General features: G+C 42.8%; 1 protein-coding gene across 1 annotated transcript in view; it reads right to left on the minus strand.

The window, feature by feature from the left end:
- Positions 1-21483, minus strand: part of POLR1A (RNA polymerase I subunit A) — a 2269619-nt gene that overhangs the window by 2134895 nt on the left and 113241 nt on the right. Inside the window, exon 2 of the mRNA XM_044062330.1 lies at positions 5609-5813. Coding sequence (XP_043918265.1) covers positions 5609-5813 — 205 coding nt within the window. The remainder of the gene's footprint in view (positions 1-5608; positions 5814-21483) is intronic.

The raw sequence follows: 21483 nt of genomic DNA on the forward strand, positions 1-21483 counted from the left end.
TGTCTTGGAAAAAATCAGCATAGGTAGAACAAATGTACTGGACAAAATTAGAACAGTGGTCTTTTAAGCTAACATGGTGCATCTGTTCATTAAGTGAAATCAGACCCATCCTCAGACCATCTCAGAAGCCCACCAATGACTGGATGTGCCTCTTGACTACCTAAAATAATAAGTCATAGCTTCTTTTGCTCTGCTGGAAGAAGCATGAAAGTACAATTGAGCCTTCGGTTTGAATTTCTTCACCTTCATAAGCAACAAGTTTTGCACACCTTGCCAAATCAAGCCTCTCTCTTTTACACACTCTAACAGATGTTTCTGCAGACATAACATTGTACTTAAAAGCCTGCATCAACTTTGAATTATACAGGTTTGCCATTTATTAAAACAGTACAAAATACTTCATTCTTGTCCCTTGAAATCTACTGCATTAACAGTTTCATGAAGCACTGACATACCATCAACATAAAGACTGGGGCTGCCACTGTCTAACTGATCAACTCATTTCTTAAAGTGCTCCCTTTTAATGAAAGTGCTTGGGCCTTCAGATTTACAAAATATTTTGAAATTATTCCATTTTATTGTGTTTGTTGCATTGCTGACCAAAAGCTAAACATTTCTCCCTTTTAGATTCATGATTTCCTCCACAGTTACGACAATTGGTAATGAAACTTGGGTGGGGCCATTGCTTTGAGTTTGCTGACTCAATCTTATGCTGCACAGAGACTGCACAGTTTCTGGCATGTGCTAGAAAGTTTGGGGGAGCCTTGTAGCCTTCCTTGGTAAACCCTGTAGCTGCCATTTGCTTGGGCCAGTTTCTTTTAAACACATGCCACATACTATCAACATGAGCTTTATCACTGTGCCTTCTAAAGTTTCTCACTTGTAAGCATACTTGTGTGTTCATCTGTAAGCTCGTATATCTGACAGCTCTCAATGGCCTCATTCAAAGTTAAATTATTGTCACAAAGCAAAATCTTTCTTACAGCATTCATCTTTTATGCCACACACAAGTCTGTCTTTTATCAACTCAAATAAGTCACCAAATCTGCACGTTTTAGCTTTATTTCTCAGGTCAGTTATAAATGCTGCAAATGTTTCACCTGACTTTTGATCTCTTGTGTAAACTAAGTGTCTCTCCAGAGTAACATCTGTGCTGGGGTTACACATTTCTCTAAATTTACATTTTAAGCACTCAGGGTCCTCTCCTGACGCAGCCTGTACAACAATATGAAGGTTTTCCTCCTTTCCAGCATAAATAGCAGGTGCATACACAAATGAACGTTCCCCTTCTATAGCCTCTGACCCAGCTAAATTAAGTAGAATAAATGCCTTTGTACGGTCATCTTTATCAGAAAATGCAGCTTGTATGAAAATGTATTCTTGTTCAAATACTCTCCAGTTCTCAGCAATATTACTGTCAAACACAAGTGCAATGGGCTTTCAAAATCAGTCTGCCATGCCCAGAAAGTACACACAAACACACTGAAAATATGGCCCTTGTAATTATGTACGAACAAATAGTTCTGTGAGCTTATAACATCCAAATGCACAATAAATTCTTCAAAATGCTTTACTTTGTGTAATATGCTCTGCAAAATATGCCTTGTAATAACTGTACTTTGAGAAATAACTTTATTGTAACAGTGCACAAACATGCCAAGACTTTATACACTTCTGAAAACTTGAATGGCTTTGCTTAATATGAAAATACATACGCTTTGCAAAAATGCTGTCATTTTCCTTTATTTTATTCATTTTATGCAATTCGGACTTTATTTCAAACATTTTCCATAGTAATTTGAATAGTTTTATCAATATTGTACATATCGGTTTGTACAAATATTGTTTAAAGCGTTCTGTATGCCCCTTTGCATACCTGAAATTTGTTTATGACCTGAATTGCAAAGTTTACACATAGTGGAAAGAATTCTCTGCTGTATATTAATTGTGCTGCTCAATTTTGCCTCTGGTTCATGTTCTGGCACATGTCCTTTTAAAAGTGACAGTTCTGACTTCATGGCCTTTTAGATATCCCAGTTCTGACACCATGTTGCTCGTTCGCCTCTTTTACAAATAATGAGATGTCTTGGGGTTTCGTTTAGATGCTTTAATATACAGAAACACATCAGGATGGATAGCAGCACCTTTAAATATGAACAAACTAACAAACAGAGCTTGCTTATATACCTACATACATGTTCACATCTCAACAGCCAACTACAAAATGGCAGTCTGACTTGCACGTGCTCAGTATTTATACACTTGTGCAAGCCCTTGGATGGCTTCTTAAAGCTATATACATCTGTATGTATGTAGGTATGTATGTATGTATGTATGTATGTGTGTGTGTGTGTGTGTGTGTGTGTGTATATATATATATATATATATATATATATATATATATATAATTTACATTACTAATACATGTTTTGTACATATACACATGTATTACATACACAATTTTATATACAAAACATATGCAAATGTGTACGCATTTTATATGCAGACCAGACATATGTACATGTACATATGTATGATGCATTTGCATAAAATACAGACACACAAAAAATGCTTGTAATTGGCTTTGTGAACACCCTGTCTATCATAATTATGCCACCGAAGAGAGCCTTTGCTAAATTCCAGTCCCCTACAGCCTAGACCATGCTAGCTGGCTGATAAGAGAAAGCTATTACAGTCAAAGCACTTTCAAGTCAGCAAAAGACCGTTTACATAGAGCAAGCAACAGTAACGGAGTAAAATGTGGAAGAATATTATCTAGCATATAGTTTTCAGATGATCTTCTCAAAGAAGCAAAAATTTTTCTTCTTGAATCCCTTGAGTTTGCAGTCAGTCTCTGCCGGAGAATGCACACTGTCTGGGAGGAAACTAGTACATATCTACATTACTGAAATATAAAGTTGAGTAAATGTTTGGCTTTTATTTACTGGGTTTGTCAGACTGCATTTAGTCAAAATATCCTTTTCAGTTGAGGCCCAGGCAGAAAAGCTCAAACATATTACAAACATTTTTAACCATAAGTCCAATATACATACACTGACAAATAATATACATTAACAAATATACATCTTCTTCTACTTTCAGCTTTTCCTGGTTAGGGGTCACCATAGTGGAACAACAGTCTGCAGAACAACTGGCAGTGGGGTTTTACAGTGTTGAGTTGCCAGCCCAGTGTTCAGCCTTCCACAGAAGGCACGCGCACGCACACATCTTTGGGAAGTGGCAGGAAACCATACATTCATATGGAAGTAGAGGCAACCATTACAGTATAAAAAATACCTATACATTACTAGATGTTAAATATCGAGCATTTGAAGAGGTACATTAGTAGGTTTTTCACATAGACAATAGATTATGGGACTAGTGCTAAGAAATTCAAAGAAACAGAGGTGAGAAAAGGACCTAGGTATGGCATAAAAATAATATAGTTAAGAGCCGGGGTGTAAAGCAGATTCAGACAATTATATACATGGCTATCTTAAAATTTACATTAGAATGTATAGACATGGGGGATGACAAGTGTCACAATATAAAGCATACAGTGTGAGAGGCTAGTAAAATTGTTTAGTTATTGGTGAACACTGGTTGTGGGGTATAGGATTCTGAATTAAGAAAAATTATTTGATGATAGCAAGCTGAAGACAACACTGGCACTTATCTGGATATGTACAGGAGCAGATCCATGATGGGTGAAGATTTAGCTGCATTTTAAATAAGCTTGTATTCTGAATGGATTTCAGTGGCAGTCAACTGTTATGTCTCTTCTGTCCCTAAACTTTAACATTTTTTTTTTTTTTACAGAATGCTGTGTGTCATTAAAAAATATAAATGATTAGTGACATATCACTAAATCACAAGTCTAAGGATGAAAGAGTATTCTGGTGTAGGGAAAAAGGAGCTGTACGGTCCATGAAGGGAGTAGCAATTCAGGTGACAACTGGAGAAACAACAAAGACAGAAGTTATTTTTATTTATTTTTTTGCTCCCACAGGCGTCACCTGATGGCTCCTCTACCTGCAACCTTACCCTATTTATTCTTGTGGGAAGTGGGGGGGTAGCAGTCGGAAAACAGAAACAGTTTGTACAATAACATTAAAAATGTAAACTAAAAGCATATTTCAATACAAAGGGTATGCAATAGGGAAATGTATACACACTGTGCCCAAAGCTTCTGCAGTGGCTATAGGATTTTAAAGAACAAAACATTTCTGAGTTTCCTACAGACCCCTCCTCCCACCTGTTCCTCCAAAATTACAAAAACATGCTTCATAGTTTTGTTTTTCAAAACTGCAAATTACATTCTACAGATATTAGAGTTACACTTAATAAGTATCAAGTCACCTTTCCTTCACTGAGTTAAACTGTTGTGTGACATCTACCTTAAGTTTCAGGCTGAAGGGAACACAATGGAAGCTACCAAAACAAAAAGGTGTCTGCGGATCGGAAGATGTTCACCTTTAATGGCAAAAAATATTAAGATAGAGATTAGTAATAGCAGAAAAGTAACATGGGTGTACGCTACAGTGTCCTACAGGCATTATGAAGGTGGTAATGCAAGTTGGCTGTTTTTCCTCACATGTTGATGATTCTAACGGGATATTTAAAAGACGTCACAAAAAATGCGGTTCCACAACTAAACTAATATTTTCAGATTGAAGACGGGAGTAGGACAGTTCCACTGGGGATTCTATTCACATATGTTAGAAGAAAATTATGTTAAAAACTGTCATCTTGTTGCAAGACATTTCCACTGCAACTTCTTTGCACGAAGATCTCTCAAGGACATGAGATCACTTAGCCTGAATGCTAAGACAGGTTAAACTCGTCTTGTTACCAGACAAAGTTGTCCTGATGTAACATTTGACGTGTGCAATTTTGCATCCTGGGAAAAATAAATAAATAAAAATCAAGCTATCATCAGAGAGCTCATTTAGAAAACAAGGTGGTAGAGAAACTAATATCACAAGTGACAGCAGTTTCACCACCTGGGAGAAATCGTCTCTCTAAAACAAACTGCTTTCATCAATGAATCACTTACAAATCTGCATGATTGCAGGACTAAGAAATTTTCTTGAGTTGACAAAATGATAATTCTTACTTGTTAGCAAATGGAAAGAAATCTCAAGAGTTTTTATGTAGCACACTAGGAGGTTTTGCCACATAAGATGGAACCGATAATGCAATATTTTGGAAGACCCTACTTTTATGGATCTGTTTAGATGATGTTACTGATAACTATTCTCTACTTAACACTACTAAAAGAATGTGCCAGGCTCAATGGAATATGAGTGGTTGTGACTGACTGAGGAAAGAGAAGAGAAGGTTTTCCTGGAGACTGAAGACAATGAAAACTATTCCTGGATGGAAATGGTCTACAGTTTATAGATTTTTTTGCTGTGTATGGCTATATGTTTGTTAAGTAGACCCGCCCAAACACACAAAAACAGAAGTATAAACTGATCATCTACATCACATATTTTCACACCATTTTTAAATATGATGAAACACAATTATTAGTGCTGCTTCGTTCAACACCAACAAACCTGAATGGAAATAAAGCATTTCTAACCTGATGGCTACTGGTACTTACGTCAAAAAAGAGAGGATTGTAGACAGCAAGGGGAAGCTCTATGTGGCCCAAGTGCCCAGGGCAGTTGTTAAAATCCTGTGCACATGTTGCACAGACTTCCTTGGAGTCGCACGGTCCCATTGCTAAGTCATAAAGCCCATTCAATGCTGGGTTGCCTACATTGTCCATAATGCAGGGATTAGTAATAGCTTTTGCACTCAACTTCCTGTACGATGACAGCAAAAGAAAAATAATAAATTAGAAAAGCACAGAATATTCAAATTAAATAACGTGTTTTGTTTTTATAACCAGTTAACTGTATAGATTAAAAATAGCACTTTCAAAACAATCTGCTTTTGAGTACTAGCACAGACAAACGGGAAACATTTACTATTAGCACACACTTATTTTGTCATATCTACACAACATATTAATGATACCCAGAATACAGTTTGCAAAACAAACTTACTCACTTAATGACCAAGTAGGCATGCTGATAAAAAGGGCCATTTTCAGCCACAACTCAGGCAGTACAGCTAGAGTACAACTAATATGATCCAAAAGACAAATTGTGTCTATGATGAACTATATTATAAAATAACTAGAAAAAGGAACAGTATAACAATTTTCTCATAGTTCTCTTACAACAAGCAGATCTTAGTGGAGTCACCAAACCAACCTACCTGAATGTGATTTCCTGATGTGAAATTTCAAATGAAAAAATCACAAAAATAATTTAACCCTATTACAATCCACAGACCAACTAAATCCCAAACTAAGCTTCAGTTTCCTGAAAAAAAACTAAAGGACTGTATGACAAAGTTTGCTGAGGACTGCAAACTGGGAGCAGTCATTGAAACCCCTAGCAATGTCAACACCCTGCAATAAGGTCTTACACAGACTAATGACTAGTACCAAAGTCATGGTCTTAAACTTAATAAAAAAAAATGCATTATCATCCACTTCATCAAGTGTGATGTTCCTACAAACTACCACATCAACAGCAATACTCTAGGCATGCAGTCAGTGGTGAGAGGTCTGGGCACACAGGTTGAAAGCAACCTTAACTTCAATCACCATGTCTCCACAGTGACAAGAAGAGCATTTTATACTGCTCATCTCATAAGTAAGGGCATGCCTCCAGATAAAAAAGTGGTTACAACCCCCCTGTACTCTTCCCTCATTAGGTCAATAATACAGTACAATGCTCCCTTTGGTATGTTGCCCTCCAAACTTCTGCAAGCAACTGAAGAGACAACAAAGGCTCCTTAAAAAGAAAATTCAGGGTCTTCAAGATCTGTCTTATGCGGACAGACTGAAAACATTTTCACTTTACTCTGTACTGTACAGACTGCTCAGAGATGACCTGTGCCTTACATATAGAGCAATCTCTGACACAGCTTTAATGGAAATGCAGCACATTCGCAAGTCAAATGGCACACGGGTCACTCACTCAAAAGACCTTCACCTGGTACATATCAACAGAACTTGCTGGAGAGACAGATGTGTCTCCCAGTGGCTGCCCCACTTTGGAACAAGCTTTCTATTCGTATTAAACAAAGCCCCTCGTTGGCCCTATTCAAGCACAATTTGGATGACTGGATGGGTAACCAGAAATTCACACCAGTGGTTCCACCTGTGTCCCTCTTGGACAAGGGCAATAGGTGCTGATTTTAGTGTTTGTTTGAACCAGACACCCTTGGAAACAAGGGCTGAACTTGGCTAGGCTTGAAAGGGCCCTGGGGCCGTTAGCCTAATAACCACCTATGATGCAATGAACAAAGCAGTAATAAATAAGAGGCCAATAGAAGTTAAAAGGTGAAATGTGCTAGACAGTAAAGCCTACAGTGCAGAGACAACAAAAAGATGAAAGGCAGAAAAATGAGTGCATTGGGATATTTAAGAAGCTGTCAATTAAGTGGTGTTTCTGGGAGTATGGAAAGAATTACAGACTTTGGTCTAATGCAAAAAGATCCAGAGATGCAATCTGTATTTCAGTACAACCAAGAATTGGGGGAACTTTACAAAGAGCACAGCACGTGAATACTTGGAGCAGATACTCTAAAGTGTGATGAACAACCAGCTACTTCTGCAGACCATAAAATTTCTGCTCTATTCAAGGAGGGAAAAGTATACATCTAAACAAACTGTATTAGGAAACATGTGCCCCCATGGACCTCTAAAGAGAAAACACAGGCCAAATGAATAACTATATTCTAGCTGAGAGTTCAACAATTACTCTGGCTTTACTTAAGCACATTTTGAGAAACAGCAATTAGGCATAAAAGAGAGAGGTTAAGCAAAGGATGCTATAAGATGCTATTTAAAAGCTTATCCCCAGTGTGTAGGGCAATGGGCTTTTAAAACAACCACAGGAGCACTGGTATGAAGCGTGAAGTGGAGGGGCAGATATAATCCTATGTTGGGCATTTTATTTTTGTTCTTTTCTGCTCTCCATGATCATCAAGTCCTATTTCCCCATTGACCATTCACTTCCCCCATATTCAAGGACACTGGGTGCAATAATCAAGGAGCTGGAATTATGGACCCTCATCTTGTGGGGTATCTGGAAATTTGATTTTCTGCTAGTATTCCCTCTCTCTTTTTGGCCATCAGATATGGTGCAATACTTGCTACACTCAGCCACAGGCTTATTCACTTCTGCTATACCAAAATAAACAATGATGCTCTCTCAGTGGCAGGCCTCATTACCCACCCTCTCACACAGAGTATATGACTGCAGTCTTACCCACAAGTGTCTTTCTTACAGGGGCATTCGCACCAAAACCTAGCCCACAGGATGGGGGTGATCCTGAGTTCATGACTCACTTGAACAGCTCTCCAACCAATTGCTATAGTACCCAGGCCAATAAATTAAGCAGATCATATGCAGACCTTTACTCATCTACCTCACACAGCCAACAAGCTAGCTGGATATGGGCATCCTGAGACAATATAGCAATTGCCCCATGTTTACTGACAACCACTTAATTCTCAAACAAACTGATATGGTATGTGAGAGATGTAATTACACGTCATCACTGGAGGCAAAGCTCTTGCATAAAAGTACTCCTAATGTCAATAAGGTTGTCAGTAGTAAGTACAGTTGTGTACACTTACCATAAATGTAGATGTTAGTGTGTATTCACTGCTGCAGTCATTACATTTGCGTAATCTGCTGTCAGGCTGCCCTCAGTCGGCCTGAATTCCAAAGTCTTGGGTCCTGGGTCGGTTGCTGTCTCCTCTTCCATGATGTCAGGGGTATAAAACATGCAGCAGATGCCATCTTCTTTAGTTTTTCTTGCCCCAGATGTCAGGCGCCCCCCAAAAGGTAGCAAAAAAAATAAATAAATACATTAAAATATATAAATATATATATATATATATATATATATATATATATATATATATATATATATATATATACACATACACACACACACACACACACACACACACACACACACACACACACACACACACACACACACACACACACACACACACACACACACACACACACACACACACACGCATCAATATAAACTTTACCTTCATCTACAAGCAAATACACCACATAGGTTGTAGAAGATAGAGAAGGAAAGATAAACTCCAGAATGAAAGGGGGATGGCAGGAGGGTAACCTGGTCTGCAACAGTGAATACACTCGAACATCTACATTTATGGTAAGTGTACACAACTGTACTACGTTCTTCGTGTTTCACTGTTGCAGTCATTACATTTGGGTAGAATCCCAAAGCTATGGTTGGGAGGCTGGAGCTAAACAGCATTAGGTGCAGCTATAAGGCCCTGCAGAACTGCAGTGGCAAAGCCTGCCCTGGGCTTAGAGTAGAGAGGCAAATGATAATGCTTTGTAAAGGTGTGAACAGAACTCCAAGTAGCAGCCTCTCGAATGTCTTTGGTTGGTACTCCTCTGAGAAAGGCTGCTGAAGTAGCTGCAGCTCTGGTGGAATGAGACCCAATGCCCTTGGGCACAGGTTTACCATGGTGTAAGTAGCAGAAACGAATGCAATGGCTTATCCACTTTGAAATTGTCTGCTTTGAAATAGCCTTGCCTTCTGATCCTGCAGCATATGTCACTAGTAATTGCTCAGCTTTTCTTAGAGCTTTAGTCCTGCTCAAGTAGAATCTTAGCTGTCTGTGTATGTCCAAGGAATGCAGAATTCTCTCCCCCTTGTTCTGCAGATTTGGATAAAAGGTTGGCAGATGAATTGTTTGGTTAAGAGACACACTGGAAACCACCTTAGGCATAAATGTAGGATTTGTCCTCAGAGACACCCTGTCTGGGTAAAATATGAGAAAAGGCTCTACAGCCATGAGGGCCTGTAGCTCTGAAACTCTTCTTGCTGAAGTAATTTAGTAGCAGAGCTGTTTTCCATAACAACTTTATATCAGCGGTAGCAGCTGGTTCAAATGGAGGCAGGGTGAGCTTTTCCAATACATAATTGAGGTCCCATGCAGGTAATGGTGATCTTCTAGGAGGCCTTAAATTTTTGGCTCCTCTAAGATACTGCTTTAGTAAAGGATGAGAAAAGATTGGTGGCTCTGTATTGTAATGAGCCGAAATGGCAGAGGCGTGGATTTTAATTGATGAGAAAGATAGGCCTTTGTCAAGCATCTCAGTCAAGTATTGTAATATCTGAGGAATATTTGGTTCTGCTGTATCAGTTCCTTGTGCTTGATTCCAAGCACAGAATCTCTTCCATTTATCAGCATAAGATATTCTAGTACTAGGCCTTCTGGCTTCCAAAATGACATCCATCACAGCTTTACTGAGAGGAGTTGTTTGTATAACTACATGATCAGCCATGCCACCAGGTTCAGTGTCTGGAGTTGATTGTGCAGGATCTGATTGTTTTGCTGGGACAGTTGTTGAGGTCTTTGAGGTAAAGTCCAAGCTGGGTATTGAGACAAATTCCTTAGGACTGGGTACCAGTATTGGCGGGGCCAGTCCGGGGCAATTAATATCTTTGGTTTCTCTCGTCTGACTTTTAGGAAGACCTTGGGAAGAAGAGGCAGAGGAGGAAAGTGATAGGTTTTCCCAACTGAAGGATAGGGCGTCCACTTTCCATGCTTGTCTGTGATAAGTCCTTGTGCAGAATCTTTTCAATTAATAATTTTGAGGAGAGGCAAATAGATCTATTGTCTGGGCTCCCCCATTTCTCTGTTATAATGCTGAAGACTTGTGGACTTAGTTTCCACTTGCGAGGGTCCATAAGGTTTCTGCTTAAATCGTCTGCCAGAGTATTTTGCTTTCCTGGCAGGAATTGAGCTTGAAGATGTATTTGGTAGGTCAAAGCTGTGTCCCACAGTGCCATGGCTAATCTGCAAAGGGGGTATGAGTGTGTGCCCCCTTGCTTGTTTACGTACCACATGACCGTGGTGTTGTCCATCTTTATCAGTAGTTGTCCTGGATGAAGTAAGTCCTTGAAGGCTGTTAGGGCATTGTGAACAGCTAGCATCTCTTTATGGTTGATATGTAGATGCATTTGTTTTGGGGTCCATATGCCCTGAATGCATCTTCCTGCCATGTGGGCCCCCAAGGCAAATTCTGATGAGTCTGCTGTTAAGGTTTGGCTGGCAGGGGGGAGAGTGAAGGCTTGTCCCATGTTTTGGTGACATGCCTTTGCCCACCATAGAAATTCCTGTTGAAGGCAGGGTATGAGAGGAATTAGAAGTTATGTACTCACCATAACGTTCCATCTGAGTAGGTGTATTCATTTGTCTGCAACCTGTGGGTTATGGATCCGATATCGGATCCAACACGGCTATAGTTTCCAGCTATGGATCCAAGCTCTCAGCTCCTCCCCTCACCCATAATGGCAGACAAATGAATACACCTACTCAGATGGAACGTTATGGTGAGTACATAACTTCTAAATCTGAAGTAGGATATTCATTTGTCTGCAACCTGTGGGACAGAGTCCCCAGCTACCTGAATCTTGCCATCATGGAAGGATATTCGAGCACCGCTGAGCCAAAGGATGCTTCTACCCTGGATGCAAGATCCAACTTATAGTGAGAAATAAATGTATGAGCCCATGTAGCTGCTGCACAAATATCATCCAGAGGAATCCTAGCCTTGAAGGCTGCTGAGGTTGAATGGGCATGAACACCCTGATAAGCCAATAAAATGCACTGTGAAATCCAGCGGGACAGAGAAACTTTGGAAATTGGCTGCCCAAATTGAATTTTAAATAAACAGCTGGTCGGATTGCCTATGACCAGCTGTCCTGTTGAGATAAAATCTTAGTTGCCTGTGAACATCTAGTGAGTGTAGCCTATATTCACCTTTGTTTTCATACTTAGGGAAGAAAACAGGAGGTTAATAGATTGATTGATGTTTGCTTTTAGGAAGGAAGGGAGGTTTAGCTGATAAAGCTTGAAGTTCAGAAACTCTCTTGGCTGATGTAATGGCTACCAAAAGGCTGTCTTGTAAGACAAGAATTTGAGGTCCACGACCAGAGAAAGGTCCCAAGGAGGAACTGCTTGCTTAATAGGGGCCTGAGAAGGAAAGTACCTTTAAGAAAGGGCACCATCATTAAAGAGAGAGGTTGAAAAATCAGCACTACGGGGAAGGAACGTGAAGGGATCTAGGCCTTGCCGCGCCCCCCACCACAGAGAAACGTTCCATTTGCTTCTACCTTTCTAGTGGCTGGTTTATGAGAGTGGAACTGGGCAGCCAGCGGTCAGCTTCAGGGATGGATGGGATATCAGATCCCATTCTGCAGCCCACCCGAGAGGCTTTCTGAAGAACTTGCAGCATCAGAGGCAGACCTTGTTCCTGCTTGTTGATGTACCAGACAACAGACATATTGTCCGACTGAATTCATCTCTAGAACATTGATATGACGTGCCTTGGACTGTCCGGCCCATAAGTGCCCCCCCCCGAGCGGGGGCGGTCACGTCACTGTGGCGAGGGGGGAGAAGCACAAAATGGGGAGATGGTGAGATCCCGGAGAGATGGAGCCACCATGGGATGATACATGGGAAGAGCAAGGTAAGACCACTGTACTAAGAGTCACCCACTGTAGAATGCGCATGAGCCCCTGGCAAGAGGAAGAAGAGCTATCGACGCCCATGACCACCTAGAGCCCTCAGGACCAACTGAACAGAACTTGAATGGAGAATGGCCCGCACCTGGGAGCTGCAGATTCAGAATCTGTCCGCAGAATCTAAGAGCTGAGTGGGTGCCAGGTTGGACTTTTTGTATTATTGTGATGCCCAGAAATGGAGCAAGATGGAGAAAGGAGTCTCGCACGAGAAGTAGATGCCTTGTTCCCTGAAGCCTCAGGTGGGCGCTACCACACTGCTAGTACTTTGCTTACCCTGGCGCCACCACTGCTAGTGCTGGTAAACACACTGGGGCGTAGTGACTGGCTCCCAGCGGGAGGCGGAGGAAACCTCCTGGCAGTGGCATTCTCCCAGAAGGGGAGAATAGATGTAGAAGTGACCATTAATTTTTTTTTTTGGACTGCCAGATTCAGGGGAGAGAGGTCTAGGGGTTAGGTCCCCCCCTCCCGTCTTTTTTGGCACTAAAAGGAACCGCAGGTAGAACCTGATCTGGTCTGGGGGACGGACTGCATCTTTGGAAGGTGAAGAAAAGGGAATGTATATCCCCTGATATGATTTGGGAGAACCAGCCCATGCCGCTGATTGCCCCCCAACGTCCCCGACTGCCTCAGGAGCAGTCGTCGGGCAGCCCTCAGGCTTGCTGGCGAACCCGTTCAGAGAAAGGTTCCCTGACCCCCCGAAGTTTCTGCCCTCTGCTGCCTAAGCGGGCGGCGTCCTTCCTCCTCTCCTCCTCTGAAGGACTGGTTGTCGGAGCAGGCTGGGACTGCTGAGCCAGGCCTGGCCTTCCTGACCAGTCCTGTGTCCCCGCAGCTCTGTGGCGCCCTCCGTAGCATGGGAGAGAGTAGCCGCAAGTATTTGTGACTGACCTACTTAGGTGGTTTTTTTGGTGGGTGCAGGCTCTCCGCCCTCGAAAATGGACTCGAAGAGACTACTGTCGTGCTCCTTAAAGGTCTCCGCTGCATCCGAGGCGCGTGTGTGCCAAATAGTTCAGCCCTCACCGAAAATTAGCCGAACTCTGGCGGTCTGAGCCAGTTCCCTCTTTGTGGCGCCGCCATCACATGCATCTGGGAGGGGAGGCCTCCAATGGGTCCTGTCAGAAGGCGGGGCGGGATTTTGTCAGGGTCTTTGGGAATTGGCTCCACGGTGTTCCTCCCGGTTTGGTGCCCTGGGTGGTGGTCAAGGGTCACCAGGGGGTCGGGCCGGGGACACCCAAGAGGTAAGAGGCCCGTCGAAGAAATGCCTCACACGGACTTCCCTCGAGGAAGACTTACCCTCCGTCCTTCTTAGAATCATCCTCTCCTGTCCTGGGCGGGAGTTTGTCCCAGGAGCAGGAGAGGGAACAGCTGCAGGCTGGTCAGCCATAAAATACTACTGTAAATTAAAATTTCTATTTTAACAAGAAAAATACCACTTAGAGCTAAAGACACCACATCCAGTACCAAGCGCGGCAAAACAATCTGAGAGGGGTAGGGAGGTAGGGCATTATGGGTGAGGAGGAGCTGAGGAGGCTTGAGCTTGGATCTGGACTATATGCCGGTTCGGATCCGATATCGGATCCATAACCCACAGGTTGCAGACAAATGAATATCCTACTTCAGATTCATTGTTTCCAGAGTGTAAGAATGTTGACTCCATAAATTTTTTAGGTACCACTGAAGTTTCCTCATATGCAGTCTTGCATATGGAATCAGTAGGATGCAGGATGCCATGAAGCCCAAAGCCTGCAGAATTTGTTTTGCAAATAACTGGGTTTCTGTTGCCATCAGTTAGAAGTAAGTAGTCAGTTGCCTTTGTTTGTCTGGCGTGAGGTAAGCCATTTGGGCAGTTGTATTCAAGCTTGCACCCAGGAATGTTATCTTTTGAGAGGGTACCAGTTATAATTTATTTTCATTTATCGTGTACCCTAGGCATGTTAGAAGCCTTTTCACAAACGCCAGGTGTTGAAGAAGAATGTCCTTGCTTGAATGAGACAGTCGTCCAAGTAAGGGTATATTTCTATACTTTTTTTGTCTACAAAATGCAATTACTGGTGCCAGGCACTTTGTGAAGACACTGGGTGCAGTAGATAAGCCAAAGGGCAGTGCAGAGAATTGGTATTGCATTAAGCCAGCCTTGAATCTGAGGTATCTTCTGCACGACTGTCTTATTGGGACATGCAGGTATGTCTCTTTTAGGTCTAATGTCACCAGCCAAGCATTCTTGCCCAGCATGGGCAGAAGCTGCTGCAAAGTCAGCATTTTGAATTTTGGAATGTCCAGGTATGTGTTCAAAATTTATAAATCCAGTATTGGCCAACAGGCCTCGTCCTTTCTGGGTACCAAGAATAGACTTGAGTAAAAAAACGTTGTCCTATTTCCTGTTCTGGTACTGGTTGAATGAATGGCCCCCATATCCATGAGGTATGTAACCTGTTTCTGTGCCTCTGCCCATTGTTTTTGGGCAGTAATGGCCAACCGTTTCCCATTGACAGAGTGTGGAAATGGAATCTATATCCCTGTGATACTATGTTTAGTACCCACTTGTCCTGGGTTATTAACTGCCAATTTTGAGCATAAAGTGCTAATTTTCCCCTAAGGGTGCTGAAAAAAGATAAGTGCTTGGTGTAGGCAGAGGGACGTCATTGGGACTGTTTTCTGTAGGTTTGTGCTTTATCTCCTCCTGATTTGGAGGTAGATGCACCCCATTGCTTTGACTTGTATGAATCTTGCGCCTGGTATCTGGAACCCTTTGGGCATCTGGATTTGCCCCTTTGAGCTCTGTCTGACACAGGAAAGGACCAATTTTTTGTAGGCCAGTGTCTACTGAATCTTGGTGGCTGCACTTGTAAGAAGTCTTTAACAGTTTGCATAGACTTCGCTTTGTCTTCCATTTTCTTTAAGACCTCTTCTGCCTTGATACCAAACAGAGTATCATGCTGTAAAGGTACATCTAGCAAATTAGCTTTAAGATGATCAGGCAAATTTTGTTCCTTTAGCCAAGCATGCCTCCTAATCACAGATCCAGTAACTGCGGTCCTACAGGAAGCCTCTAAGGAGTCAAAACCACATTGCAAAGTATGCTTTCCAACCTGTTCAGCTGCATGCAATAATTCCTGCAATTATTTATTTTCTGCACATTCAGACATCAACATCATTTTCTGTTTCAGCAATCCCATAACATGTTGTTGATACTTAAGCATATGAAATTGACAGTTTAATGCTCTAATTGCCAAGGTTGCAGATCTATAAACATTTTTTCCACATCTGTCCAGTGCCCTTGAATCTCTGTCAGAGGGGGTAGGAATTTTTGTTGTTGAAGCCTTCTATCCATGTGCAACTAACAGTGGGTAAAACTGCCTTCCAGTTTATAGCCTGCTACAGACCATCCTCCCAAACCCAGGAACCCCACTCGGCCTTCCTGAGAACACTGGAAAATATGAAGGTCTCTCCAAACACCATTATATTGGGCGACTTCAACTACCCAAACATAGACTGGGAGCATTACTCTAGCTCCAACACCCTAGCCCAAAGGTTCCTAGAATTTATAAACTCAAATGCTATGGAACAACTTGTTACCACTCCCACAAGAGGGGAAAACATACTGGACCTGATCATCACCAACATGGGGACTCTATGCTCCAGACCAGAAGTGTATCCCTCACTGGTAAGATCAGACCATAAACTAATCTCACTGGATATTCACATCCCGACTCCACCCCTGCCCTGAAAACCACAGTGAAAAACTTCTCTAAAGCAAATTTCACACTCCTCAAAACCGAGGTGGAATCCTTCAAAGCCCCTGGGCCTGTGTAAAATACGGCCCAGACCGCAGAATCCTTTATAAACGCATTCTATGAACACGTTCAGGAATGCATGGATCATGCAATCCCAAATAAAACCAAGACCCAATCCTCCAAAGGCAGACATCCTGTCTGGTGGACCCCAGCCATAAACAAACTATACAATAAAAGGAGGAAGCTACTACATGATAGAGCAAAATCCCAAAAAGGGAAGGCATCTCTGATCAGTATTAGCAAAAAACTACGAGCACTCATAAAATCATCTAAGGCCAGCTTCAAGAGAAAAATTGCATAGGACACTAAGGATAATCACAAGGCTTTCTTTAGTTATGTTAGGAACCTGGGTGGAAATTCCCAGATATGCTCAGAATTAGTCCAAAATGCCAAAAAATACACCGAACCCACAGACATTGCCAACATCCTAGCTGACAGGTTCAGCGCCAACTTCTCCCCCCCTCCCCACTAAAAGGGCAAATATCTATCCCAGCAGAGTGCTGCCCCCCTGACATCTCAGATACTCAGGTAAGAGCCACCCTCTCCAAAGCAGAAAACACAGCATCAATGGGACCAGACGGTGTCCCGGGCTCCGTCCTACATGAACTCCAAGAAGAGCTAAACCCAAACATAAAACTACTGTTCAATCTCAGCCTTACTACAGGATATGTACCCAAAGAGTGGCGTACAGCAACAGTGGTCCCTCTCCACAAAGGTGGTGCCTCAACGGATCCTGGAAACTATCGCCCCATAAGCCTGACTAGCTTGGTCTGCAAAGCTATGGAAAGGATCATCATGGACCTCATAAATAAAGATATTGGGGACCTACAGACACTGGATCCTACCCAGTTCAGCTTTCTTAAGGGCAGATCCTGCTTCTTAAACCTGGTTGATTTCTTTGAAACAGTCACCAAGGCCATTGACGAGGGGAAGGTGGTCCGCACAGCCTACCTGGACCTCGCAAAAGCCTTCGATACAATACCCCACTCGGGCATTATAGATAAGCTCACCAGCTTAAATATAAACCCCTATGTCACTAGATGGGTTGCAAACTGGCTCAAGGACAGAACGCACATGGTTAGAATTGCTGGAGCCATGTCAGACTCCAAACCAGTTACAAGTGGTGTCCCACAAGGCTCAGTCCTGGGACCTTTCTTGTTCGGAATATATTCCTCGGAGGTACAGGCCAACACGGAAGGACTGTGGCTGACCAAGTTTTGCAGATGACTGCAAACTGGGCGCCATAATTGACTCTCCAGCTGACACAAGCATCCTCCAAAAGGGCCTCATAGAAACAGACAACTGGTGCCAGAGCCATGGCCTCAAGCTAAACGCCAAAAAGTGTATAGTCATCCCCTTTGGCAAAAACAAAGTGCCCACAAATTACCACACAGGTGGTAATCCATTAAGTACAGAAAAAGTAATTAGGGACCTGGGGACCCAAGTTGATAGCAATCTCTCATTTGACAACCACGTGGCCAAAGTGGTTAGAAAAACATTTTATATAGCCCACCTAATCATGAAGGGATTCACAACTAGATCAGGGGAGGTCATCGTGCCTCTTTACTCATCCCTCATCAGGCCCATAATTGAGTACAATGCCCCTTTTGGGATGTACCTTACCAGACACCTGCAGCAACTGGAAAGACCCCAAAAGTACCTCACCAAGAGGATCAAAGGGCTCAAACAGATGCCATATGCTGCCCGGTTAAAGAAACTCCAGCTCTACTCAGTGGCATACCACCTGCTCAGAGGCAATCTGTGCCTGACTTAAAGCCATGTCGAACCAGGAATTAATGGACATGCCGCACCTCAGAAAATCCAAATCCCATCGAGCTACACGCTCGAGAGACTTGAACCTCAGCACTGAAATAAATAGGACATGCTGGAGGGACAGATTCATAACCCAGAGGCTCCCTTCACTCTGGAATAAAATCCCAGTCCAGGTTAGGCAGAGTCCCTCAATGACTCTCTTCAAGAGGAATCTTGATGAGTGGATGGGAGATCGTAGGTTTACCCCGGGTATCACTTCTGTGTCACTGTTAGACAGAGGCACAGTATACTAACCTCGAAAAAGGGCATAGCAAAATTAGTTTAAAATGGGTGGCGAAAGCCAAACACACTCTGGCTAGGCTTATAAATGCCCTAAGGCAGATAGCCTAGTATGAACCTATGAACACTCTTTGGACCCTGTGAAATAGCAGGATTTCTAAATAAAAATGTATGTGAGTCAGGAACCCTGTAATATCGGTCAGGCTTACTGGGAGCCGGAGGTAAGGAGTCAGGGGTCAAGCTGGACTCTGAAAAACACATCATCCACAATGTCTAAAACAGGAGGAATGGCCAAAGGCCTGTGCTGAGGAAGAAGGAAATTCCTGAGCCTCTTTTTTTGATTCTGAGAAGTCTTGACTCTCCCAGTGAAAATGCTCCCTCAAAGTATGCAAGGTTTCCCCAAATGAATAATCCTCAGGAGGAGAAGCAGATGGTATAGACTCCTCTGCATCAGAATCCTCATAGGGAGGTACAGATAATTCCTGATCAGAAGAGGAATCAGACGAAATAGAAACCGGATCTGAAGATTCATAATCAGTGTCTTGCTTACGCCTCTTATCTAGAGGGGGATGGGTACCCCTGATCACGGTAATAAGGTCTTCAGCCATTTTGATCATCTATTTTTTAGGCATAAAGGCCTGTGCACGTGGCTCATGTGTCGTTTTTTAAGTTTTAGAAGTTGCTTTTGTCTTTGGTTTTGCAGCTGTCATCGGTTTGATATACAAATGTTGAGGTCTGAATACACCCTCAGAAGCCGGTGCCTGCTCAGCGGCTCCAGACCTATCCGAGGGAGATACATCCGTCGGTCCAATAGCTTGTATCTTGTGGCATGCCGGTCTCCACATGGGTGTCGGTAGAGGCCTGCGACTCGAAGGTAGCGGGTAGCAGGGGCTGCGAAAGCGTCTCACTGAGTACCAGCGAACGGCTTAGGAGAAGCTTCGTTGTCAGTTTTGGATCTCGACTGCCTTTCTCTGTCCTTTGCTTTTTTTATGTACTGCAGTGGTCGGATTGCTATCAGATGACATTTCTGGGTAGTTAAATCTGTTTCCAAAATACTTTGAGGCAAAAATATACCGACGCTTAATAGTGCAGTGGTTAAATCTAGCACAAAACCGACAGCCAGGCACGTTGTGATCAGGGCCTAGGCAAGGAATACAGTATAAATGTAAATCCTTATGAGGTATTTGCTTCCCACAAGTAATACAATTATTAACTTTTTCTGACGTCGGTATGGAGCAAGAAAAAAGTTTCCCCAATGGGGTACTTAGCTTTAGTGAAGACTTCAGTTCTGAAACTGAAGCTCGAATATTTCAGTAGTCGGCTGACCAGCACTTGCAAAATGCTTCTGCTTTGGGCACCGCTCGGCAAGAAAGACTAAAGAAAATGGCATTGACTGCATGTTTTATACCCCTGACGACCTGATGTCATGGAAGAGGAGACAGCAACCGACACAGGACCCAAGATTTGGGAATTCAGGCTGAGTGAGGGCAACGTGCCAGCAGATTACCCAAATGTAATGACTAACAGTGAAACACGAAGAACATCACACACCATTCAAAGCAAACATATAGACCTACATATGCTGAGGCACTTAAATGTAACCTTCCTAAACCACAAAGACCTCCCAGATGAAGTACACATAACAGGTACCCTCAGCAGCCCCAAATGCACTCTTTCAAAACAACACCCACATCAAAACAGAGCTACATCTCATGAAGCCTCTACCTCTAAGCACAAAAGGCAAGCCACCACACAACCCAACATTCGGGTCATTCTGAGACGCACTGATGTCCCTCTCATCAGGCTGAGTAAGGAGAATGTTACAGTCAGTTGCTTATCAGGGGCTGGGATCCACCACATTACACATGCACTCAGGTCATTGGACCATAAAAACCAGTATGACTCAATCATAGTCCATGTGGAAGTAAATGACCAGAGACGTACTTCCCTAGACTATATGAAGAGAAATATCATGAAACTCTCAGAATGTGTGTTTCAGGCTGGTATGAGCTTAGCATTGAATGAGAAGTTATGTACCTACCATAACGTTCCATGTTAGTTGTCTTCTCTTGCCTTCTTTCTTGCTGGATGGGTTCGAAGCCGAACCTCGGCTCCGACTCTGCCTATACTAAAGCTCGAGAGCTAATTTTACCGGCTCGAGGCAACCCTATATCCCATGATGCTGGGTGGTAACTACCCAGATCTCATTTGGTAGCTAAGAAACCATAGCCAATTCAGTCTCCCCTCTGAGGTGGAGGAGGAGAAGGAAGAACTCCCATTATCATTACCTGAAGCTGAAACTACCCCAGGACCAACTGTCTGAGCTAGGAATAATGCAAGATAAGGTCCCCTGTAAGAAGGGGAAGAACCTCTCGGTCTGTCCAGGCTAGGGGGATGGTGGGCGGGACGCAAGAAAGAAGGCGAGAGAAGACAACTAACATGGAACGTTATGGTAGGTACATAACTTCTCAATGTTAAGTTGTCAATCTCGCCTTCATTCTTGTTGGATGGGACCGCGTCCCTAGCACCTTTATCCTGGGTGGCTCATTGGAACAGACTCTTGAGAACGGTGGAACCAAAATTTGCCCTGTTTCTGGAGGCCATGTCCAATTTGTAATGTGTAACGAAAGTACGAGGAGAGGCCCATGTGGCAGCCGCACAGATAGTGTCTATTGGTAATCTAGCTTGAAAGGCTGTAGATGTAGCCAACGCTCTGGTTGAATGGGCTCTTGGCCTAGAAAGCAATTCTTTACCTGTATTTATTAACTCATAGGTAATCACAGAAGACAGCCACCTAGACAGGGTTACTTTGGATACTGGAAGACCCTTTTTGCTCTCAGCATAAGATAAAAAAAGTTGATCAGATTTCCTGAATTGTTTAGTTCTGTCAAGATAGAAGCGGAGCCGACGATGAACGTCCAGACAATGTAGATTTTGCTCCGCCCTGTTTGAATAATTAGGAAAGAGAACTGGAAGA

The sequence above is a fragment of the Protopterus annectens genome, chromosome 2.part1, assembly GCF_019279795.1.
Source record: "Protopterus annectens isolate FY-2018-M chromosome 2.part1, PAN1.0, whole genome shotgun sequence".
NCBI lineage: Eukaryota > Metazoa > Chordata > Ceratodontiformes > Protopteridae > Protopterus > Protopterus annectens.